General features: G+C 42.6%; 1 protein-coding gene across 3 annotated transcripts in view; it reads right to left on the bottom strand.

The window, feature by feature from the left end:
- TBC1D22A (TBC1 domain family member 22A) overlaps positions 1–26566 on the bottom strand; it is a 1169061-nt gene that overhangs the window by 435108 nt on the left and 707387 nt on the right. For all 3 annotated transcript variants that reach the window (XM_063927120.1, XM_063927118.1, XM_063927119.1), the window contains one exon: positions 25333–25408. In XM_063927120.1, coding sequence (XP_063783190.1) covers positions 25333–25408 — 76 coding nt within the window. The remainder of the gene's footprint in view (positions 1–25332; positions 25409–26566) is intronic.

Raw genomic sequence — 26566 nt, 5'->3', positions numbered from 1 at the left:
AGGAACAGGGATTTGTATGTATTTAATCCAAATTTGTGTCTCAATACATGCCAAGTTTTCCTAGTATGCCAGAGCAATGGGTTATCACATATTTCCGGTGAAATTTCGTAGTCATGTGCATGAAGAAAACTAGTAAGATTAATTCCTCCCAGGAATTCCCTTTCTAGCGATGTGTTCGCATAGAGATCTCGGCCATTTAACCAATCTTTAATGTATCTAGTATGCGCTGCATTTGAGTATAATTTTACATCAGGAAAGTTTATTCCCCCATTATTTTTTGTTTGTTGCAGCTTGTTTAATCCTATCCTCGGATGTTTGCCCTTCCAAATAAATTGTCTAAAACTACGGTTGATCGACTTTGCATCTTTATTCGAGATCACGTAAGGGAGTGCCTGTATTAGAAACATTAATTTTGGGAATGAAATCATTTTAATAAGATTCGCTCTGCCCAAATATGATAACCATAGACCCCTCCAACCGTCCAACTCTGTTGCTATAGAGCGAATTACAGTAGAAAAATTGAGACCGTAGAGGAGAAAAGGATTATGTGAGATTTTAACCCCAAGGTAAGTTAAGTGTTGGTGTGCCCACATTATCGGGATAGTGGATTTAAAAGAAACACGAGGAGGGGATTCCAAGACGAAGTGCCACCGATTTGGACGTATTGACTTCGAAGCCGGACACCTGTCCAAACTCAGCCAAAAAAGAGAATACTTTATCCAGAGATTCAGAGGGGTCCCTAACAAACAACAGGATGTCGTCTGCAAAAGCGGTCAGCTTTATTTCCCCTTGACCAATCTGAATTCCCCGAAAATAACCTCCGTTCTGTAAAAGTTTAAGCAATGGGTCTATAGCTAAGTTAAATAAAATAGGGGAAAGGGGGCAGCCCTGTCTAGTACCCCTAGACATTACAATAGGGCTGCTACTACATCCATTTATTAGCAACGAGGTGGAGGGAATAGTATAGATGTATTTTATTAAATTAATAAAAACTGGATCAAATTGCCGTGCGTAAAGAACCCTAAACAAATGCGGCCATAAGACAGCATCAAACACTTTGGTCGTATCCAGATTTAAAAGACTATTTTGAGTGCGAGATTCTCCATAAGATTTTACTACAGCCGCTATTGTTGTCCGAATTCCTTTAACTAGATGTTTGTGGCGAACAAATCCCAGCTGGTGGTTAGTAAGAATCTGTGGAAGCAGTAGCTGGAGTCTGTCCGCCACAATTTTTGTCAGTAAATTAATGTCTGTATTAAGTAACATGATTGGTCTATATGAGTCAATTTGTTGGGGGTCACGTTGTGGTTTGGGAATCAAGACTGTGTGTGCGTTGTTGAAATGAGGAAAGAATGTATTATTGTGTAAAATTTCATTAAACGATTCCCCCAAAGCAGGTGCTATGTGTCCCTGAAGTATTTTGTAATATTCGTTGGATAACCCGTCGGGGCCTGGCGATTTATATAACTTCAGATTCGAAATAGCATTTGTTATTTCTTCAAGTGTGATATCCTGTTTAAATATTTCATTTTGTGAACTAGACAATTTGGGGAGATTTGCTTCAGATAAAATACGATCATGTAGTGTCTGATCAAATGGACGTGCATCATACAAATTAGAAAAATATGCTTCAAAGTGTGCTAGGATACGTGAGGTTGCCGTATCAATTGATGGCGAGATTGGGTCTTTAATGGCAGTAATCAATCTCTTTGGGGCGCTTAATTTGGACATGGTGGCTAACAATCGACCGGTTTTATTGTCCCACCAAAAATATTTAGATTTTGAAAAAGTCAGATCACGCTGTGCCTGGGACAGCAGGAAATCATCTAATAGTTGTCTTGCATGTGTGTACGCCTGCCGGTTATCCGGGGAGGGGGAGTCTATATAAGTACGCAAAGCAACCGTTAATGAAGCGTGAAGAGCTTGGTATTGCGCAGCGACTTTCTTTTTCCGTTTGGAAACATACTCCATTATGCATCCTCTCATAGTAGCCTTAGATGCTCCCCAGAATATAGTCGGTTTTTCCCAATAGTCAATGTTATCGTCAGTAAAAGTCATCCAACTATTTGTAAGGAAAAGACGAAATTCCTCTGAATTATACAAATAAGCCGGGAATCTCCAAGGCTTAAAGGTCCCAGCTGATGTAGGTCTGGTGAGATGAAGTGTAATTGGGGCATGGTCAGAAACCAGAATATTATGGATGTCTACTTTTAAAACATGCGACACCAAGGGATCACCTATGAGAAAGGAGTCTATTCTAGACCAGGAGCCATGTACTGCTGAAAAAAAGGTGAAGGAATGGTCAGTTGTGTTAAAGAGCCTCCAAATGTCACTAAGTTGTAGTGTTGTCTTAAGGAAATGCCTTTGTGTACAAGAAGTTGATAAAGGATTCTGTGGGGCAGGCTGTTTATCAATCATTGGGTCATCGACTGAATTAAAATTTCCCGCAAGTATTAGGAGACCATTCTGTCGCTGCGCCAAGGTCTGAGTTAAAGATTGTAAGAACTCTGAGGTTGACACATTAGGTGCATAGATATTAACTAGAGTGTAATTTGTTCCCCATATGGTTACATCTAAAATTATAAATCTTCCTTCTGAATCAAGTGTGGAATTAGTGATAGAGTATTGAACATCCTTCTGAAATAGGATTGACACTCCTCTAGTTTTTCTACGAAATTTAGATGAAACACATTCACCCAACCATGGAGCCCGCAATATCGATTCACCTCCCGCCTCCCAATGCGTCTCCTGCAGAAATATAACGTCTGGATGAAATTTGTGCAAATGGTTCACTACTCTCTTTCTCTTGACGGGAGAATTGAGGCCTCCCACATTCCAGGAAATTAGCTTCAGAGGAGCAGGGGTGGCCGAAGGAGGAATGGGTTGAGAATTAGAATGCATTATCCAACACCCAGTTTGGGAAACCGTCTCACCATATGGTATGTACAATTTGGAAAAACCCCTCTGTCCCAGCCATCGGAAGGGGTCAAATATCTAGGGGGGCAGGGGGAGGGCGCGGGCACCGGCAGCACCAACATTACAAACAAACAATGCTTCAATCCACATTTTCTAAATTTTCCATAACCAAACATTGTAAGGGTAGTCAATACGCTTAAAATATTGACACCCATGAACACATACCAAAAAAAAACATGAGAAATAGAAGAACAAAAGCAAAACAAAGACAAAACAACAGATTATCTTGAGTAGCCTTATAGCATCTACTGACAGTACATCTTAATGTATATGATTAAGTATAAACATTTAGATTAAGTGCCCTATCAAAGTGTGTTTTTGCCAATATCGGATCAGAGAAAAAAAAATGTTGCGGCCATTTTCCTGCACCCGCAGTTTAGCCGGATATAGTAGTTGGAACCGTGTACCACTGTCATGGAGTAATTTGCATACCTCCACAAACTCCCTCCTTTTTTGGGAAACAGAGGCCGAAAAATCTTGGAAGATTAAAATTTTTGACCCATTTACCTCTAACCGTGGGATCTTTCGATAAGCTCAAAGAATCGCCTCTTTCATGTGGTAGTCCAGATATTTAGCTATAACAGGCCGTGGTCTAACAGCAGAATCAGGTCTTTCTGGACCCAATCTGTGTGCCCGTTCAATATGTGATAGGAAAGGGGAATCTTGGGCCCTCAGTTCTCTGGGAAGGGCAATTGTGAGGAACTCAAGGAGTTTAGGACCCCTAACCGTTTCAGGGATGCCAATGAAACGGAGATTATTTCGTGTGTGACGATTCTCCATATCATCGACCTTAGCCTGGAGATTCTGGATGGAGGAAGTCTGGGTGTCAACTAGTCGTTGTAGTGAATCAGTACGATCCTCTGAATCACTAGTCCGTTGCTCCAGAGAAGCGATACGGGTAGTATTGGTATCTATTTTAGTTAAAGCTGCATCAAATGCAGTTTGTAAGGTTTCCAGCTTTTTATCAATTAACGGCATAATGATTTTTGAAATTTCCTGGGCCGTCTCCGCGGCCGAGGGAACTTTTGGGGCATTAGTGGGAGAAGAAGAAGTGCTTAGAGTCTTTATTTTTTTTATTTCCCCGCTCTTGTACTTGCAGAAGAGTGTTGGGACTTTTGGGAATTTGTTCTGTTATAATATTTATCCATTATTCCTTACCTCCGTCACCATCTACTGTCAATTAGAGCTAAGTGAATGTCTGCCTTTGCAGTAAATGTTTGCAGGTTTGGAAAAGGCTACTCAAAAGGTTAAATTAGACCTACATTCAGCGTGAGAGATGCATTGAATAAGAAATATCCCTTACTAGAGAAAACTGTAAAACTGTAAGATCACAGTGCGGTTGTATATATCTTAAACCAATCAAAAAATATACACAGCTATTTGACCGAGCACGTTGTATATATATATATAAAGTTACTTGGAATTCAAATATAAAATAATTTAGAGCTATAGAGTATACTGTCAATTATAAAACTAAAAGCCACTAAATGACCCTATTGTGGCTATTATAAAAATTGGCCAGTAATAAGATTCTTAACATATAGAATTGGTACCGGTATTATGATGAAACCCGTGCTATAAACAATATTTGACTGTAAGTCCCAAACCCCCCAAGCGGCACACCTGCGTCGATAGTCCAGGCCGATCGCTGATTCCGGAGGCCCTGGAAGCAGCTCCAACAGGCAATGGAAGACCACAGTTTTAAAATTTAAATAGCAGAGACAACTTTTAAAGGGCGCCAATGTTTGAGGAATGACCATGAAATTATTTAAAGAAACTCTCAGGACTGAGTACCCCACATATGCAGAACATTGGTTAGAAATCCAAACTATTTGTTCAATTGTAAAACCGAGAGCCACTAGATGGCGCTGTTGTATAAGCTGTGAACACTTCCTACACAACCTACACAATAAGCATATAGCACTAACACAAGTTAAACATTTATCACTAATATCAGCTTACAGTATGTCAGTGAGTCAGTGAGTGAATCGTTGTAATTTAAGACGCAAGGCACATTTAACGATCCCTTGTGCACAACCCCCCAAAAAAAGCCATCCACCATTAACAGCAGAGTGTAAATGAACAGATTCCAAATCAGAAACATCCAGGCTCAAGCAGCCTTGGCCAATTTTTTTCAGTGAATAAGTTATATGCAGTTCAAGCTATGCCTAAAATATAATCACTGAAGGTTTATATGTCCAAGGATAGCAATGGACACCGTCGAGTCAAAATACGCCCAGGTGCAGGCTCGGGCCAGGAAAACTGAAGTTCATGTCCAGAAACCTAAGAGAATGGGGAAGGCAGCAGGGAGGGAAGATAGAATATTTGGTAAGGGGGTGCAGGGTGGGATACGGAAAACACAGTAGGTAGGGAGGTTCAAAGAAATGGGAAGGTTGAAAAAAGGATGTTAGTTAAGAGAAAAGTGGGGATAAACAAACAATATTAGTACCCTTCAGGGGGAGAGATGCAGCCAAGTGACCAGGGACCGTCTCGCGTCCAGCAGCACCGCGTCAGCTCCCTGAGTTCCAGCAGTACGACTCCGGAGGATGATTCAGACTGGGGCCAAAATAGAGGTAAGCGGCTCCTCTCCTCCACTCCAGCACGCAATCAGCCCGAGGACCTCCACAAAAATCCGCCCGCAGGGTTATCAGAAAGCACGGTGTGCTCGGAGATCCTCCAAGCCCACTCTCCGTCCGTTCCAGGATCCACCGCCGCTCACCGCTTCCACGGGGCCGCCAGGACAGAGCCGCCCGAGTGCGCCACGCCGTCAGTCCCCGCGTGGAGGAAGATCAGCAGGTCCAGGACTCGTGCGGCAGAAACAGCGCGGGGAACAGCTCCAGCGGTATCCCCGACAGGGGCCTTCAGCGGCGCCAGCCAAGCCACACGCCACTACGGGAGGGGAGAGACGGGCCGCACATCACCCGCCGGCGATCAACCCAGCAAGTTCGGCCACCGACGCAGGCAGACCGCGGGATGGCAAGGGATCCGGTGAGTGGGGATAAGCGGCCTAGGGGAAATTGTCCATTGGGCAAAGGCGCGAGACCACGCCACCAGGGCCCGGGGAGGCCTGATTCTTTGCAGGCAGGATTCCGGCGTTATTATAGCTCCAATCGCCCCAATCTATAGCTCTTCAGGTGGAGCAATACCCCTTCTATAAAACTAGGATATAAAGTCCAGGGTTATAGGGGTCTAGCTCGGCGATGGGGATGGATTTCACCAGGGGGAGACGGAGCCATTATAAAATGCGGCCATCGTGATGCACAGCCTACCGGAAGTCCCTCGCCTTACCTGTTCTTAATCAAACTATTTGTGCAAAGTCTGCTTTTTTATTTAGAGAAACTTCAAACTGCCCAGCTCGAAAAAGAGTTTCAGGAAAACAGAATAAAAGTATAGGTACAGCTTACATTGTAATTATTCAGCCACAAAGAATGCTCTTGCCCAAAACATTTATGTCATAAAGCTGGAATGCAACATAATTACCAGATATGCTTCAATCAGCTGACAAATGTGCAACTGGAGCCAAACATGAAGATAGCCAAATGTCTAACATCTGCAGAACTTGGATACACAAAACCTCAATGTATTCCATATTTTTACAAGAGCCAATTTGTTATACTGAGCGTGTGCAAAGTGTAAAATATCTGAAGAGTTGAGGACAGAGAGATGCAGGATAAAACATTACTTAACCTTTCTGTGCTGGATAAACTCTACACAGAAGAAATATGTAAGGGCATTAACAAAGGGAAATAATAACCGAAAACATACAAGCTGAATATCTTACTAGTTCTCAAGTGCTGACTTGAAGAAATTATTCAAATGTGAGATATTTTGCTAAACACTAAAGAGGCAGTCACCTGTCAGTGTAAGGAAAAAAAAAAAATCTATTGGAAATGTCAAAACACAGTTATTAACTCCTAACATGCACTTTAAATATTTGTCTGAATTGCTTAATTTCTTCATAAATGAATATCTGACAAACATCATTTTATTTTACTAATTTAACTAGGTAATAACATCTCTAGTGTGGGTCAAATGTTCAAAATAAGAGTATGTTAGATATTGAACTGAATATATACCAATATACAAAATAAAGTAAAACAACAAAACTACAAAAACAAAAATATGTTCTACTATAAAAAACAACAACAAAATACAACCCTTTGAGGGCCTTATATAGAATACTTATACTAACCCTTTCACACAGCGCTATTGACCCAGGTTATTAGCAAAGTTAACCCATTTGCAGCTCAGTGTGAAAGGGTCCAAAAAAACAAACTAACAAAAAAAAAACCTGGATCCAGTTACCAGGAAATCCAACCCGGGAAGCTTGCAGGGCTGGTCCCAGGAAGGTCCCGGGTTATAGGGCAGTGTGTACGGATGACCAGGGTCCCATTCACAGCATAGGGATATCTTTATTTCTGATGCCTGGATATGATGTAGTATCCAAGCACCGGCACTGCAACCTTATGCAGTTTAAACAGTGCACTACTGTGAATAAACCAGGTTGGAGCTGTGGTATAAAAGGGGTATGTCTTGTCCCAAATCTCAGGTCAGACCCGGGACATTGGTGTGAAAGGGGTATACAATAAAAGCAGGGCCGGCTCGAGGCACATTCTTCAGAAGCGGCCATGCTAGGCAACAAGTGGCCATCAGCCCTCTGCCCTTTCAAATCAGGTGCAAGTTTGTGAGCCAGTCTGAGCTCATGGACCAACAGTGGTGTCTCCTGACCATAAGCTGTGATTGGCTCACAAACAGGTGCATAATTTGACATACTGGCAGGGTGCTGCCGCCGCTGGAGACCAGAGAGAGGGACAGGAGAGGTGTGTGCTGCCCTCTCCTCCCCTCAAGACACAGTGAAAGCACCAGCAAAGACCAGAGGTGGGAGAAGAGTGACAGCAGCAGCGGAGAACAGGGGTGAGAGACCAGAGGCAGCAGCAGTGGAGACCAACGTGATGAGACTAGCGGCAGCAGCAGAGCCCGGCAGACGATGGCGGTGAGCAGCACTACTGGGGGCATATGTGTATCTGGCACTGTGGGGGCATATGTGTATCTGGCACTGTGGGACCATATGTGTATCTGGCACTGATCTATTGGGGGCATGTGTGTATTTGGCACTGCACTACTAGGGGCATATGCATATCTGGCATTGCCATAGTCATATGTGTATTTGGCACTGCCAGGGGCATATGTGTATCTGGCACTGCACTACTGGTGTCATTGTGTGAATCTGGCACAAATGGGGGCATATATGTGTATCTGGTACTCTACTGGGGTCATTATGGGTATATGGCACTCTACTGGGGTCATTATGTGTATCTGGCACTCTACTGGGGTCATTACGTGTATATCGCAGTATACGGGAATGTTATATGTATCTGATACTATACTGGGGACATAATATATAAGGAGCACTACTGTGGGCGTTATGTGTAATACTGCTAATTGTGTGTTTAGAGAGCTGTGTGAAAAATAAGATTTTAAACCTACCGGTAAATCTTTTTCTTGCAGTCCGTAGAGGATGCTGGGAACTCCGTAAGGACCATGGGGATAGACGGGCTCCGCAGGAGACATGGGCACTTTAAGAAAGACTTTGACTCTGGGTGTGCACTGGCTCCTCCCTCTATGCCCCTCCTCCAGACCTCAGTTAGAGAAACTGTGCCCAGAGGAGACGGACAGTACAAGGAAAGGATTTTTGTAATCCAAGGGCAAGATTCATACCAGCCACACCAATCACACCGTATAACTTGTGATATACTATCTAGTTAACAGTATGAAGAACAACATATCATCGGCCCAAAACCGATGAAACTATAACATAACCCTTATGTAAGCAATAACTATATACAAGTCTTGCAGAAGTAGTCCGCACTTGGGACGGGCGCCCAGCATCCTCTACGGACTACGGGAAAAAGGGCGGGGGAGTGCGGATGACTCTGCAGCACCGATTGAGCAAACAGGAGGTCCTCCTCAGCCAGGGTATCAAACTTATAGAACTTTGCAAAGGTGTTTGACCCCGACCAAGTAGCAGCTCGGCACAGCTGTAGTGCCGAGACCCCTCGGGCAGCCGCCCAAGACGAGCCCACCTTTCTAGTGGAATGGGCCTTAACCGTTTTCGGTAACAGCAATCCTGCCGTAGAATGCGCCTGCTGAATCGTGTTACAGATCCAGCGAGCAATAGTCTGCTTTGAAGCAGGGCCGCCAACCTTGTTGGCTGCATACAGGACAAACAGTGCTTCTGTTTTTCTGATCCTAGCCGTTCTGGCCACGTAAATTTTCAAAGCCCTGACCACATCAAGGGACTCAGAATCCTCCAAGTCACGTGTCGCCACAGGCACGTCAATAGGTTGGTTCATATGAAAGGATGAGACCACCTTAGGTAGGAATTGAGGACAGGTCCGCAACTCCGCTCTATCCATATAGAAAACCAGATAGGGGCTTTTATGTGATAAAGCCGCCAATTCTGAAACTCGCCTAGCCGAAGCCAAGGCTAACAACATGACCACCTTCCAAGTGAGATATTTCAACTCCACTGTTGTAAGTGGTTCAAACCAATGTGACTTAAGGAAACACCACGTTAAGGTCCCAAGGCGCCACCGGAGGTACAAATATGCAGTACTCCCTTCACAAAAGTCTGTACTTCAGGTAAAGAGGCCAATTCCTTTTGAAAGAAAATGGATAAGGCCGAAATCTGAACCTTAATGGAGCCTAATTTTAGGCCCAAATTCACTCCAGTTTGTAGGAAGTGAAGAAAACGGCCTAGATGGAATTCTTCCGTAGGAGCATTCCTGGCCTCACACCAAGAAACATATTTTCACCATATTCTGTGATAATGTATAGACGTCACGTCCTTCCTAGCCTTTATTAGCGTAGGAATAACCTCATCTGGAATACCTTTTTCCGCTAGGATACAGCGTTCAACCGCCATGCCGTCAAATGCAGCCGCGGTAAGTCTTGGAACAGACAGGGGCCTTGTTGTAACAGGTCCTGCCTTAGAGGAAGAGGCCACAGAGCTTCTGTGAGCATTTCTTGCAGATCCGGATACCAGGTCCTTCGTGGCCAATCTGGAACAATGATAATTGTTCTCACTCCTCTTTTTCTTATTATCCTCAACACCTTGGGTATGAGAGGAAGAGGATGAAACACATATACCGACTGGAACACCCACGGTGTCACTAGGATGTCCACAGCTACCGCCTGAGGGTCTCTTGACCTGGCACAATACCTTTGTAGCTTTTTGTTGAGACGGGATGCCATCATGTCTATTTGGGGTAGTCCCCACCGACTTGCAATCTGCGCGAAGACTTCCTGATGAAGACCCCACTCTCCCGGATGCAGATCGTGTCTGCTGAGGAAGTCTGCTTCCCAGTTGTCCACTCCCGGAATGAACACTGCTGACAGAGCGCTTACATGATTCTCCGCCCAGCAGAGAATTCTGGTGGCTTCCGCCATTACCACTTTGCTCCTTGTGCCGCCTTGGCGGTTTACATGAGCTACTGCCGTGATGTTGTCTGACTGGATCAAAACTGGTCGATTTTGAAGTAAGATCTCCGCTTGACGTAGGGCGTTGTATATGGCCCTAGTTCCAGGATGTTGATGTGAAGACAAGTCTCTTGACTTGACCAAAGTCCTTGGAAATTTCTTCCCTGTGTGACTGCTCCCCAACCTCGGAGGCTCGCGTTCGTGGTCACCAGGATCCAGTCCTGAACGCCGAACCTGCGGCCCTCTAGAAGGTGAGCACTGTTTAGCCACCACAGGAGAGATACTCTGGCCCTGGGGGACAGGGTGATCCGCTGATGCAGATGCGACCCAGACCATTTGTCCAATAGGTCCCATTGGAAGGTCCTTGCATGGAATCTGCCGTATGGAATGGCTTCGTATGTTGCCACCATCTTTCCCAGAACTTGAGTGCAATGATGTACTGACACTTGTTTTTGTTTCAACAGGTTCATGACTAGAGTCATGAGTTCCTGCACTTTTTCAGTCGGAAGAAAAACCCTTTTCTGGTCTGTGTCCAGAATCATGCCCAAGAAGGGCAGACAAGTTGTAGGATTCAGCTGCAACTTTGGAATATTGAGAATCCAGCTGTGTCGCTGTAACACATTCAGTGAAAGTGATACGCTGTTCAGCAACTTCTACCGTGATCTCGCTTTTATGAGGAGATCGTCCAAGTACGGGATAATCATGACACCCTGCTTGCGCAGGAGCACCATCATTTCCGCCATTACCTTGGTGAAAATTCTCGGGGCCGTGGAAAGCCCAAACGGCAACATCTGAAATTGGTTATGACAATCCTGTACCGCAAATCTCAGGTACGCCTGATGAAGAGGATATATGGGGACATGCAGGTATGCATAATTTATGTCCAGAGATACAAAAAATCTCCCCCTTCTAGGCTGGCGATGACCGCCTGAGTGATTCCATCTTGAACTTGAACCGTTTTAAGTAAAGGTTCAGGGATTTTAAATTTAAAATGGGTCTGACCGAACCGTCCGGTTTCGGAACCACAAACAGAGTTGAGTAGTACCCCTTCCCTCTTTGTAGCAGGGGAACCTCTACCACCACCTGTTGAAGACACAATTTGTGAATCACATGTAACACTATCTCCCTTTCCAGGGGTTGTTTCGGTAGGGCCGATTTGAAAAACCGGCGAGGAGGCACTTCTTCGAATTGCAGCTTGTAACCCTGGGAAACTATTTCTATTGCCCAGGGATCCACCTGTGAGTGGACCCAGACGTGGCTGAACAGTCGAAGATGTGCCCCCACAGGAGCTGACTCCCTCAGGGGAGCCCCTGCATCATGCGGTGGATTTTGCAGAGGCGGGGGATGACTTCTGTTCCTGGGAACTAGCTGTGTTATGCAGCTTTTTCCCTCTGCCCTTACCTCTGGCAAGAAAGGACGATCCACGTGCTCTCTTGCTTTTATTGGAACGAAAGGACTGCATTTGATAATGAGGTGCTTTCTTAGATTGTGAGGGAATATATGGAAACAAATTAGGGTAACCTCCTGCTTGCGGTCATCAGGATCCCTGAGGGTAGCCATATCTTGGGATGGAAGCACTATCTTTTTTGATAAGCGCGTCAAGGCATTGTCCACCCTAGGGGAGGATTCCCACCGTATCCTGTCCTGCGACAGGAAAGGATACGCTGTTAGGAACCTTTTGGGAATCTGCAGTTTTTTGTCTGGAGTTTCCCACGCTTTTTCACATACTTCGCTCAGCTTATGTGAGGAGGGAAAGGAGACCTCATGTTTCTTTCCTTTATACATGTGTACCCTCGTGTCAGGGACAGGGGGTTCCTCAGTGATATGCAACACATCTTTTATTGCGATAATCATATATCGAATACCTTTAGCCAACTTTGGCTGTAATTTAGTATCATCGTAATCAACAATGGAGTCTGAGTCTGTGTCGGTATCTGTGTCAACTATTTGGGATAGTGGGCGCTTCTGAGACCCCGAAGGTCCCGGCGACATAGGGACAGGCATGGGTTGACTCACTGACTGTGCCCCAGCTTCAGCTTTGTCTAGCGTTTTGTGCAATAAATTAACATTTGCACTTAAAACATTCCACATATCCATCCAGTCTGGCGTCGGCACCGCCGACGGAGACCTAACATTCATAAACTCCCCCTCCTCCTTAGGTGAGCCCTCAACCTCAGACATGTCGACACACACGTACCGACACACCACACATACACAGGGAAGCTCTTTTCTGAAGACAGGTTCCCCACCAGGCCCTTTGGAGAGACAGAGAGAGAGTATACCAGTACACACCCCAGCGCTATATGACCCAGGAAAAACACAGTCAATTAATGTTTACCCAGCAGCGCTGTTTTATGTATCTGCGCCAATTATGTGCCCCCCCTCTACTTTAAAACCCTCTGCCACCGTGTGTCAAGCAGGTGAGAGTCCGGGGAGCTTCCTCTCAGCAGTGCTGTGGAGAAAAATGGCGCTGGTGAGTGCTGAGGGAGAAGCCCCGACCCCTCGGCGGCGGGCTTCTGTCCCGCTCAATATTTTCAATACATGGCGGGGTCTCTTTTTATACATGTACAGTGCCCAGCTGTACATGTATATATACATCTGTGCCATAAGAGAGGTTTATATTGCTGCCCAGGGTGCCCTCCCCCCCCCCCCCCCTGCGCCCTGCACCCTTACAGTGGCCGGAGTGTGTGAGGTGAAGGGGAGCAATGGCGCACAGCTGCAGTGCTGTGCGTTACCTCAGTGAAGATTCAAGTGTCTTCTGCCGCCTCAGATGGGTCTTTTCCTCACATACTCACCCGGCTTCTTTCTTCCGGCTCTGCGAGGAGGACGGCGGCGCGGCTCTGGGACGGACGGCGAGGGTGAAACCTGCGTACCGATCCCTCTGGAGCTAATGGTGTCCAGTATCATAAGAAACAGAGCCCTGAACTCAGAGAAGTGGGTCTGTTTCTCTCTCCTCAGTCCCTCGATGCAGTGAGTCTGTTGCCAGCAGGCTCCCTGAAAATAAAAAACCTAACAAAAATGCTTTCTTACAGGAAACTCAGGAGAGCTCCTGAAATGCACCCAGTCTCCACTGGGCACAGTATCAAACGGAGGTCTGAAGGAGGGGCATAGAGGGAGGAGCCAGTGCACACCCAGAGTCAAAGTCTTTCTTAAAGTGCCCATGTCTCCTGCGGAGCCCGTCTATCCCCATGGTCCTTCTGGAGTCCCCAGAATCCTCTAGGACGTTAGAGAAATATATATATTTATAATTTGATACCATAATATACTGTAATGTTGCGAGGCACTTTCCTGGGAGTGTGCACACCTTCGGCATGTGCATGGGGAGGGGCGGGGGGTTAAAATGTCTCACTCGGGGAGCCAGTAGGCCTGGAGCCGGCCATGGATGAAAGTCTTTCAGGTAACAATAGTCTTAGCGAGTACACAGTTTTGAGAACGAGTTGTACCAAATCAGACAATTGTAAAACTGTTTTATGCTCAGAAGGTCTTGTTTAAATTAAGCCCTATCCGGTCCCCCCACTCCCAACCCCCCAACCAAGAAAGCTTGCCCTACGGATTGGACTGCATTGGTTACAGTTACCAATGTTCACTTGGGGAAATTGGATGTACCAATCACAAGTTAATATATTGAATATTGTTATTTTATTAATATTAACCCCCCCCCCCCTTTTTTTGATATGCTAACAAATAAATAAAAATAAAAAAAAATAAAAAAATCTGAAATGTATGTGTGATGAATGTAAGCATGTGATTAATTACTATAGGTCAAAAGTTTACATAATGACACAAAACATACCTCCATGCTATATCAGAACTACCTGCGAGAAAAACAACAAGACAGTAGGCTTCAATTCATGAAAAGGCCAGCAGAGTCTCTGGACTTACTGTAAACCTGCAGGTAACAAGCTTTATTGAGTTTCAAGATAGGCATACCAAGCAGCATTAAATCAGGTGCAAGCAAAAGACATATGTCACACAATTGACAGGATAGCAGAAAACAATGAGCCAGAAAGCTTGCATCTTCGTGAGAAAAAAGAACAAAACAAAAAATAATGTGCAATATGCAGCAAAGAGACATATACAAAAGTCGTAAAAACAAACAATGTAGATAAGAAAATGTCTTGGACTCTGAATACACAAGCAAATATATATATATATATATATATATATATATATATATATATATATGGATGTGGTGTAGACCTAATTTTGCGCTATTCCCAAGCTCCACCTTATGACGTACTCTCTGTTAGCTGGAGTACAATGTTAGAATAATAGGAACAGAATGTGTCTTAAGGGAGCTAGACAGATATTTACTTTAAATCAGAGACTCTCTTCCAAATTTTGACCACAATTTAATATAAAGCGTTCAAATTTTTCACACATTACCATTGAACAGAACACTGTAATAAGTAAAAAATGTTGCATTAATGTACAACGGCAAATACAATTAAAATGCAGACTTCAGTTTTGTAAAATGCATGAATCTTGATTATTTCATTCAATGGTGTTTCTTAAAAGATGCCTGTTGTTCTCACAATTAAGCCAAACCCTCCCTCCCTCTCTCTCTCTATATATATATATATATATATATATATATATACATACACTGCTCAAAAAAATAAAGGGAACACTTAAACAACACACTGTAACTCCAAGTCAATCACACTTCTGTGAAATCACACTGTCCACTTAGGAAGCAACACTGATTGACAATCAATTTAACATGCTGTTGTGCAAATGGAATAGACAACAGGTGGAAATTATAGGCAATTAGCAAGACACCACCAATGCACGGGAGAAAAAAAGCCAAGTGCAACCTGAGAAATGGTGAAGGGGAGTTGACAGGCTGTGAACCATGCATGCTAACTAAAACTCGACTGTCATTCGGGCCCATTTTTACTTTCCCATTCATCACTGTTTTCCATCTTTCTGCTCTAATTCATAAACACCCACCTCTTCTCTCTTCACTTTCTCACTCCTCATATTTCTTATTTCCTTTTTCTTTTTCCTTTTCTAGTTTCATCCTGCCATGCCCTGCATACATTTGTCGTCCATGTACATGCCATTCCATTTATATCATTCAAGTAACACATTTCAACCTCTCATTCCTCCAATCTCTCGTGCCTCAACCATTCATACATTGTTCGTTCCACTGAGCTTTTACAGTCAAGTGTGCTCCCCTAACAGCTATCACTGTTTCGGTTTCTTTCTGTCACTTTGTTTACAGGGCCGGCGCGGATGTTTCGGGCAGCGATGCGGGTTGCCATGACGACCGCGTCACAGACCCGACATCACGTCACTTCCTGGAGACGCCGGAAGTCCCCCGGCGGTCCCTGAGGCTGACGGCGTCCGGACCTGCTCACGTCCTCGTGTGGGATTCACCCGGGTGCTATAAAAAGGTAAGTGGGTCTCTAGTACACACTGTTCACGCCTTGACAAAGGGGTCCCAGGACCCCAAAACGTTGGTTCTCCTTGTGACCACTGTGATGCTTTTCTGAATTTGAAATACACGTTTTTCTGATTCATTTCAACGGAGTGCCGCTGTCATTTTCTTTTTTTGTTTTCTAGAGATATATATATATATATATATATATATATATATATATATATATATAAAGGGGAGGGGGAGGAAGACACATGGGGAGATAAATTAGAAGGGGGGAGGGAGGAGGGAAATAATGCACTGACCTAAGCAATAGCAATATTACTAAGATTTCACAAAGACGATAATAAGATAAGTCCACATAAGACTACAGAGGGGTAGCTGTAATAAGGATAGTATCCCCTGAAATTAAGCTCAAGCAAACGTTATCGCCCCCAACTGTCTTTTTCAAAGACTTTAAAGATTTTAGCTTGCATATCAATATCTAAATGTTCCATATATAAACACCATTTCTTGTAAAAAAAATAAAAAATAAAGTAATAACCCCTCATTTTATGTCATTTTATGCAGTTTTTCTATCAAAATACAACTTTTGCAACATTGGGCCTAATTCAGATCTGATCACAGAAGCAAATTTGTTAGCTAATGGGCAAAAACATGTGCACTGCAGGGGGGGGGAGGGGGCAGATATAAAGTGTAGAGACAGTTAGATTTGGGTTAGTTATATTGTTTCTGTGCATGGTAAATACTGACTGCTTTATTTGTACACTGCAATTTAAATTTCAGATTGTACACACCACAACCAAATCTGTCTCTGCACATGTTATATCTGCCCCTCCTGCAGTGCACTTGGCTTTGCCCATTTGCTAACGCATTTGCTGCTGCAATTAGATCTGAATTAGGCCCGTTGTCCTCTTAACCTCCACTATGGAAGGAGAAATTTTACATATCCAGTGTTGTAAAATAAATTTTTTTGATACAGTCACCAATACAGTTAATATAGGAGATATCTGGGTTCGGGATTGACCAAAGTCACATTGTGACAAGTTAGAGAATAAACAGGCTAATGGATCAGGTGCAACTTGTAGATTCAAAACAAATGAAGAAGAGCCACAACTTTGTTCCAAAAGCGTCTGATATAACAACATTATAATGATAAAAAGAGGCTGATGAACAATGACAGTTATCACATTCCCCCAAAATGTCAGGGTGAAAATGAACATATCGAATCAGAGAAATAAAGTGTAAAAATGTATGTCTTGTAGATAGGAAGATGTTAATATCCTCATGGTGGAGTCATAGTGTGTATGTAAGGGATGTGTGGTCTTCAAGGCAAGCAGGTCATGACACCATTTCTGGAGCAATCTATCCCAGCAAGAGGACGAGGTGATATTTATATGAATATTGTATACATGTCGGACGCAAAAAAGGACATGCACAAGGAGAGACCACATAGCATTCAATGGATCTACATTGAGGGGGGTGAAATTAGAAAAAAAAAGTGATGACAAAAACAATAAGCTATGAGAGTGTTGGGCCTGTACATACATGTAAAAGTGTGTGTGAGAGAGATTATACGTATCCTGTGAAGCATCGCAAATTGATATATGCGGTTTCCTGGGTCAAAAACCTTAGATGAGTCGTAGAGTCCTACATCACGCCACAGTTTAAAGTATGAATTAGTAAGTAAGGGAGGGAATGCTTGGTTCCCCCACATAGGAACATGGGGAGATTTCAGGAAACTAGAACCCACTTTCTTATGAAGGGTCACCAAAAGCGATAAATACCATGAAATAAGGGATGACAATGGACACGTGGAGGAATATCAGAGGATTTAGTGTGAAGAAGGCCACCTGGAGAAAACAGAAGAAATATTGCCTCACCAAGTTTAGAGTCTATTAGGTATATGCAATTGCGGTCGAATTCCCGAAATTGTCGAATTTCTGGACTTTTTCGCCAAAAAAAAAAAAAAAAAATTGTCAATGCAAGTCAGTACTTTCCGTCAAAAAAACGGACTTTCAAAATTCGACTTTTTGAAATTCGACTTTTGTCAAATTCGACTTTTCTGCAATGATACAAGTGCTGCAATTCGACCAAAGTATATTCAATTGAAGTTTGGAAATTCGACAACAGTGATTTTAGACAGTAAATTCGTCATTTTCAATCCGCCACACTTTGGTGGGTGAAACTAATAAAAAAAAATTTAAACATGTTTTTTTTGTGTTTTTTTTTCTTGGTAATAGCATATCTATATGAAAGTAATGGAGGGAGCTGTGCGATGCGCACAGCCAATCAGGTGAGCGCTACGACGTGGCACTTCCTGATTGGCTGAAGGGACCTCAGTGACAGCAGTCACGTGGGGTCCCGGCATTCGGGGAAAGGGGTCTCATGTGTCAACATGGGACCCCTTTCAGTCCGGTGGTCAGGTGTTCATGTTTTTTTTTGGCCAAGTACGTGGATTATCTCTGGACACTGGATCAGGTGAGTGGTTTTTTTTTCCACAGGTACCCCGGATCGTCGGAGTCGAGACGTGGCAGTCGGCGTGTCAACATAGGTAAGTGTGTGTGTCGGCAGTGTGTAATAAAGTTGTACTTGTCACGGTGTGTGTCTCCTGTTTTTATTTGGGTATTTTTTTTTCCTGTAATACTACAGGTACCAGCGGGTCCATTTTTCTCCCGCATGCTGGTACTTGTGGTTCTCCTAGTACCAGCTTGCGGGGGAGGCTTGCTGGGACTTGTAGTACTACTGGAAAAAAACAATATTCTTTCAATTTTGTCAAGGCTATCAGCCCCCCATCCGCAGCCTTTGGATGGGGGGGGGGGGGGGACAGCCTCGGGCCAGGGGTGACTAGTTGGATATTTAATGCCACGGCCGCAAGGTACTGTATAAAAGTGACCCCCGGCTGTGGCATTATCTGTCCAGCTAGTGGAGCCCGATGCTGGTGTCAAAAATACGGGGGACCCCTACTCTTTTTGTCCCCCGTATTTTTTGCACCAGCACCAGGCGCAGAGCCCGGTGCTGGTTTAAAAAATACGGGGGATCCCCTGTCCAATTTTCCCCCGGATTTTTAGAACCAGGACCAGCTTGAAGAGCCCGAGGCTGGTTATGCTTTGGAGGGGGGACCCCACGCCATTTTTTCCGTGTTTTTCCCGTTTTTTTAAATCACGGCAAAATCCGTCAAATCGGCCGTTTTTCGCCCGCGGGACTGTCGAATCCGTTTTCCATTGAATATGGTGAATTTCGGCAACCACTTGCCGAAATTGGACGGTCGAATTTAAAAACGGCGATAATTTGCCGCTAATTGCATATACTCCTATGAATGAGTCCCTTGACAACAGTCAATCTACATCATAACTGAGACAGAATATAGGGCAAAGTCAGAGACTCCTATATCACCCAGTTTCCTTGAGGCCTTTAGCTTGGCAAGAGCTATCTAGGGTTTCTTGCCCCTCCAAATAATTTTGGTCATAAGTTTATCAATATATGACATATCTCCTTTGGAAAGTGTAATAGGAAGCATTTGCATCAGATAAAAAAAAGTTTAGGGAAGAAGACACTTTGAAGGATCGTCACTCGTCTGAAAACAGACAATGGAAGTAGTTTCCATGAATCCAACATAGTGGCCAATTTCATGATGACAGGGGAAAAATGGTCTTTATATAAATTTGTGAGGCATGCCAGTATCTGAACCCCTAAGTAAGTCAATTTAGATTTAGGAATTTCAAAAGGGAGGGGTGAAAGTCAACAGGGGAGAAAGTTGAGGTCACATGGCATCACAGAGGTAGAAGTTCTGATTTGGTCACGTTGATACGATAACCAGCCCGAGCCCCAAAGGCCTCTGTAAGACCTCAGAGAATAGATTAGATATAAACAGCATCATATCATCTGCAAATAGGGTTAGTCTCAAATCAATCTTGCCAATTCGGATGCCATCAAATAATGCTGATTTATGAAAGGAAATAGACAAAGGTTCAAAGGCAATAGTGAGTAGAAGGGGGGAGAACAGACAATCCTGTCTTATTTCTTTAAATAAAGCAATCGGGTTCAATAGATAATCATTGCAAGCAACCCGGGTCTGCGGGTCAGTATACTGAACTCTTAACACAGTAATAAACGAATTCGGGAACCCAAATTTACTGGGAGTGAAGAATAAATGATCCCATTCTACAAGATCAAATGCCTTCTCCATCTAGTGACACAAACCATTTATTAGATGTAGAGGAGAGAAACGTGGAAGAATAAACTGTTGAAAGAACTTGGCACACATTTACCTCAGAGTAGCGACCCCATGTGAACCCTGGGGATCAGTATGAGATCAAGCCGGATGGGATCCTGGCGGTCGGATTACCGACACCAGGATCCCGACCGGCACAATCCCGACAGGGGGGTGAGTGCAACGCAGCCCCTTGCGGGCTCACTGCACTCGCCACGCTGCATGCACGGTGCCTCGCTATGCTTGGCACACTAATTTATTCTCCCTCTATGGGTGTCATGGACACCCACAGAGGGAGAATATGTCGGGATTGTGTCGGTAGGGATCCCATTGTTGGTATTCCGACCGCCGGGATCCCGTCCGGTGGGATCTTGACCGCATCCCAGAACCCTGTTTGGTCCGGGTGAATAATGGATGGGAGTATGAACTTTAAATGCACAATATCACTAAACTTTTTGTGAAGAACATGTAATTGATATTTAACAGTAAGATAGGATGGTAGGAGCCAGGTAAGGAGAGATCTCCACCAGGCTTCGGCAGAACTTTCAATATAGGTGAGTTAAAATATAAGGGAAAAGAACCTGCAGAAGTTATGGTATTGAATACCTTAACTAGGATGTCACCAATCTGAGGTAAAAGGAATGTGTAAAACTCATAACTAAAGCCAACAGGCCCGGGAGTATTATGGGTCTTAAGTTGTTTCACAACTAGCTGAACCTCTTCGAGAGAGACAAGGGCCGTCAAATTAAGGATAAGGTTAAGAGTCCCATAAATCCAGTGGTAGAGGTGGTGAGGAGAGACATATGGAATGGGGGATGAGGGGGGGGGGGGGGGGGCGGAGTAAACATCAGAGTAAAATGAACTCATGACTTCTGCAGTCTCAGAAGGAGAAGTGGTCAGAGAACCTAAGGAGTTACTCAAGAGTTGAGTGACCGGAGGGGATTGGGTCCCTTTAAGAAGATGAGTAAGCTATATCCCAGTTTAATTGACAACTCTATGATAGAGGTAGTTAACAGAGAACTAGCAGTCACATTGGGATTGCATGAACTCATCAAAAATAGTTCTATTGACTTCCAATATCATCTCTATGCTGATGATACTTAAATCTACCTTTCCTCCCTGGACCCCTCCCCCACTCACCTCACTCGTATCTCTTCTTGGATGTCCCAGAACTTGATGAGTGGAACCAGACACCTGCCCCCCCAGTGCACACATTGATTACCTCATAATGCTCAGACATCATAGTAACAAGTGTTTATCTGTCACCATGGAAACACTGATTACACAGACTTGTCTTTCAGACAGCTACAGAGTTACAATTATTGCCAATACACAATGAAACATTACATAACAGCACCTGTAGTATTTCATAAGGCAACACATATTGAGAAGATAACAGTATTATATTACATACAACACAATATCTATTACACAAAAACAAACCAAGTAAAATATATATATTTTTAATGTATACATGTATTTTGTGTTGTAACGGAACAATTTTATCATTATACAAACTGAGGCAACTAGAAATAAATCATTTTAGTATCACATGGGTATTGGTTGTTGGGTCGACACAACTTAGGTCGACATACATTAGGTCAACAGGGTCACTCGATCGACATGGTCGAAAGGTCAAAATGTCGACATGAATTTTTTTAACTTTTTTGTTGTTGTTTTCTTCGTAAAGTGACAGGGAACCCCAATTAGTTCACCATGTACCTTGGCATGGCTCGCTTTACTCGCCATGCTTCGGGCAAGGTGCCTCACTCCACTACCGGTGCACTCGGCACATGTTACAGTTCCCAATTGTAGTCCATGTGGATCGTAAAGTATGAGAAAGTTAAAAGATTGGAAAAAAAATAAAAACTCATGTCAACCTCTTGAACTGTTGACCTAGTACATGTGGACCTAATGACCATGTCGACCAATATTGGTCAACCTAATGACTGTCGGCCTAATGACCATATCCTGTATCACATAATCATGGTTTAGTGATTATAATAATAGAGAGCCCAAAATTATTATCTACAGCATGCATAAGGTACATCATCATTAAGACCATTTGGATGAACAATCCCTAAACGATGGATTCATATAGCCTCCAATCTTAATAGTTGAAGTGATATATTCCCCCTCTCAAGAAGGCAGGAACACAATCAATTATACAATATCGGAGACTACTCAGGGTATGGCCGTTCTCAAAAAAGTGGCATGCAAGTGGCTACTCGCTTTTACCACTGACTAATGCTGCTCTAATCACAGCACAATGTTGAAAAATCCTTTCTTTAAATTTTTGTTCGGTTTTACCGATATAACTTAACCCACAAGGGTATATTAAATGGTAAAATACATAGGTAGAGTCACACATGAATTGATATTTACACTTTTACCGGCCTCCCTGATTGAGGGTGTGAAAACGAATCCCCTGTAAGCAAATACTGACATGTAGTACAGGTACATTTTAAGCATCACATCTTCTTTTTACCCAACTACTACTTTTTCTAACTACATGAGACTTGCTATTTACCTCCATTTTAACTAAAATGTCTTGTAAATTTCTGCCACAGGTATAGCATGGCATAAAAACTATAATCCGACACATGTAATGCTTGATCTGACTGTACAATAGGCAATGACTTTTTTGAAATTTGTTCACATTATGCGAGGTCGGATGGTATTTGTTGACTCATGGGAGATTTTCCATGATTCATTAGAAGTTATCTTAAGGGTCAATAAGCTTTCTCTCTCCATGGCCATTACCTTAGCTTTACATTCAAATAAATGTTTGCGGGCATAGCCTCTGTTCAAAAATTTCTTAATCAGTGAATCCATCTGTTGTTCTGCCATGATGCTATCACTATTAAAGTGTTTGGTGCGTATCATCTGCAAGTACGGTAAACATAAAAGTGACTTACCCTCCCAGCAACCTTACAGATAACGCAGTACTACCCTTTATGTGAACTACAATACCACAGTGTACAAGCTTCTATACTAACTAAAGAAATTATAAAAACTCAACTCCCTTTTTAAATAAGTTATACTTCTGAGTAAAGCTAGGTACACACTGGCAGATTTTTTTTTTTTTTGTCTGCCCGACAATCGGTCAATTTTTCAGGAAATTGTAGGCATAAATATCTGAGTTACACACAAATATTTTTTTTTTTTCAGTTACCAATTTTCTGCCACATCACACTGCATTTGCATATGTCCGCCAACAAGGAGGATGATGTAGTGAGAGGAAAACATAGGAAATTTGGGCAGATTATTGAAAATGCACACAAACTGGCTGATATCAGAGGTTTTTGGCCAAGATTCTTGGTCTGGGCTGATTGAGAGAAAAATTGCTCGTTCATATGTGTGTGCACAATTTTCACGAATTATCTGCGAAACGCCGAAACCATCGTTCGTACACACTATACAATAAATCAGGCAGATGTCCCAATTATTGGCAAATCAGCCCAATAATTGTATGGTGTGTACCTAGCTTAACAATCCTTTAAAAGGTCACTCAACCTGCAATACATTGGCAGGCAATGAAACCTACCACATATTCAAGTAAAATCTAAGGCTTCATTTTAGGAGTTTTTACAACAAATTAAATAATGTTTATAAGGAAGAATAATGGAATGTCTATACAACTAAAAATAGTGCTTTTTTGTTTGTTATTCTTCTAATAAAACATATAACTATATATCACTATGGATGGAAACTCGATTATGCAAATGCAAGACATTCAAACATTGCAGCAGTTAAAAATGCATATGAAATGTAACTAATAGATACAGCCTAACATCCATGCCACCTGATTTGGGGTAGGTCCTTTTACCGTTACAGAATGACAATGCCCTTGTGCACAAAGTAAGGACAATGGGAAAAAAAATGGTGTAAAAAACTTTGATGGTTGCACAGAGCCCTAAATACCACTATCAATGTAAGCCACACATTACTGATCAGTGACAACTTACAAATTGTTTTTGTGGCTGAAAGTATGCAAATCCCTAGGGCCATTTAGCAAAATCTAGTGGACAGCATTCCCAAAAGAAAGGTTACTGTTACAGCAGCAAAGGAGAGACCAGGCCATAATAATGCTCAAGTCTTCGGAGTGTTATTTTCAACAGCACACAAGTTTGATGCTCGGGTACCAAAATTCTTTTGATCATATAAGCTATAATTCAAATGGGCAGAATTTTATTGAAAGGGTTACATATTTGTGAGATGTTTTTTGAAAAAAGTCACCAACATTATTTGTATTCTATTAAACACAAAAATGAATCTACCTTAAACTTCCAATCTCTTTGCAAGGATATGCTATTAATTTGTATTACTTTAATACTCATCTCAATTATTCCACCACGGCTGTAAAAATTAGATAGAATATATTTCTGTGTGTGAAAACTGTTTGTGGATGGTTTTATTCATATCAAGTACACAAATTCATTCTATTTAGGAGAGCCTGAAAATATGCAAGCTTGTAAGCTTTTCTGTGCAATTTGATGGTTTAGATTGAACAAAAAACAGATGGAATTAATCTTTTTAACAAGATTCTATTAAGCTATTTCTGGAAGGAAGGAGGAAGGGGGGGGGGGGGAGGAAACATTATTTTTTTGTTTTCAATTCCATCATTGACAAGTTAGTGTCACAAAAAGCTTAGTTCTGCTTGGCATCACTTTGTTAATGCCCTGTTCATTAATTTAACAAACTATCAAGAGAATATGTTAAGAATGGGCAAGAATTATCTGTAGAATTTATTTTAATTAAATTTTGCAGTGGCGTGAAGACAGTCAGCATTTCAAAAAGAGGATTCTTTTAAGGAGTAGGCCTAAGTACAAATCAAGTATACAGAGCACAATACTGGATTCTCATGTGACATTTTTCTGCTTACACTTGACTGGAAAATACTGGTATTCAGGTTCTGGCATAAATTGTGCTGGTGTATATTTTAAGAGTGCAAAGAGGAGAATGAAATCATTGACTTTAATGTGATATGTATTCCAAATCTTTGTATCAGGTTATTACTGTGTTGCAATGCAATTGCCATTAGATTTTTATTATGTAGGCTTAATACAGAAATAAATAGATGGAAGGGATACAATCTATAGTTGTTTTCCTTTAAATGAAGCATAATAGAAAAATTTCAAGCACCACTCTTCCCCACATTGATTAAGGATGACATTCCATATGAGAAATTTAAGGTACCATATTTGCACTGAATCTCACAGGGATAACTATTTGCAGTGATTTAACTACACATTACCCCAGGCACAGCTGGTTAACTCACCATCAATACGGCTAACCAGTTCCTCCAAAATTTTCACCTTCTTCTGAATTCCAGGTTGTGCAAAGGTGTAGTTATCCTATGGGATAATAAAAATAAAGTACAGTTCAAATTTGAAGAGTAAATGCTGCATATATTAATAAGTGATTGGAAACTTTCTAAGACACATGTCCCAAAATGTTTGCTACAATTCAACAATGCAATGGCATCAATAGCAATGAAAATCATATCAGAAAATACATATAAAAATCACTAAAAAGATTGTAGCAGCTCTCAATTATTGCATATACACTTTTTATTTTCCATCAAAGTCTATTTAATCTGGATAGTAGGCGTGTATGACATACAAAGACAGATACTATACACAAACTATGAGGCAAGAACAAATACAAATTAAGTCAGTCCTCATAAAGCTCAGTTAAATGGAGTCACATACTGAATACATGGCCATTACTGACTTTTTGGTGTTACACACTGACAGAGTAGATAGTGCATTCATTGGTTGATTTTTTCAGGGTAGTATTACTACTACTATTATTATTATTATTATTATTACTACCCACAAGTGTTCCGCAGCACTTAACAAAGTTATCAAATGAGCCAAGCAGGAAAACAATGAACTTACAATACAAAATAATGTAGGACATATATATTGTATTATAAACATTTATTCATCAAGGGAGAAGACACTAAAAAAAATAATCCTCATTGTAGCAGAAACTGAGGGTTAAGTGCAGTTGTAGGGAGTAGAAAATAGTCTAATACCCCGTTCAGATTACAATTTCCGGGTCACACCTGGGAATTGGATATGGATCCTTCCCGGTTGCGACCCGGCATTGGACCCTGAGAGCATGCTACCCGACCCGGCAATATGCCAGGTCGGGTTGCCATGCGGGTGCGGGGACCGTGGGGACAACAGGGGCGGCAGCGCTGGAGCTGAGATCATCTCTGTGCCACCTCTCCCTATGCTGCAAACAGGTACTGGGTCGCATCGACCCGGGTAACCCGTTCACACTGTGTCTGACCCGGTAATAACCTGGGAACAACCCTTCTTTATTCCCGGGTTGATTTACCAAATCGGCGACCCGGTAATTCAGCAGCGACCCAATCACACCACACAGCAACCTGTGTCGACCTGGCAGTATACCGGGTTTTTTGTGCAGTGTGAAAGGGGTATTAGAGAGGAAAAAGCACCAAAAGTGTCCTGCTTGTGAGAGTTTACATTCTAGAGCAGATA

The sequence above is a fragment of the Pseudophryne corroboree genome, chromosome 6 (assembly GCF_028390025.1).
Source record: "Pseudophryne corroboree isolate aPseCor3 chromosome 6, aPseCor3.hap2, whole genome shotgun sequence".
Lineage (NCBI taxonomy): Eukaryota > Metazoa > Chordata > Amphibia > Anura > Myobatrachidae > Pseudophryne > Pseudophryne corroboree.
This window is presented reverse-complemented; position numbering and strand designations above follow the sequence as displayed.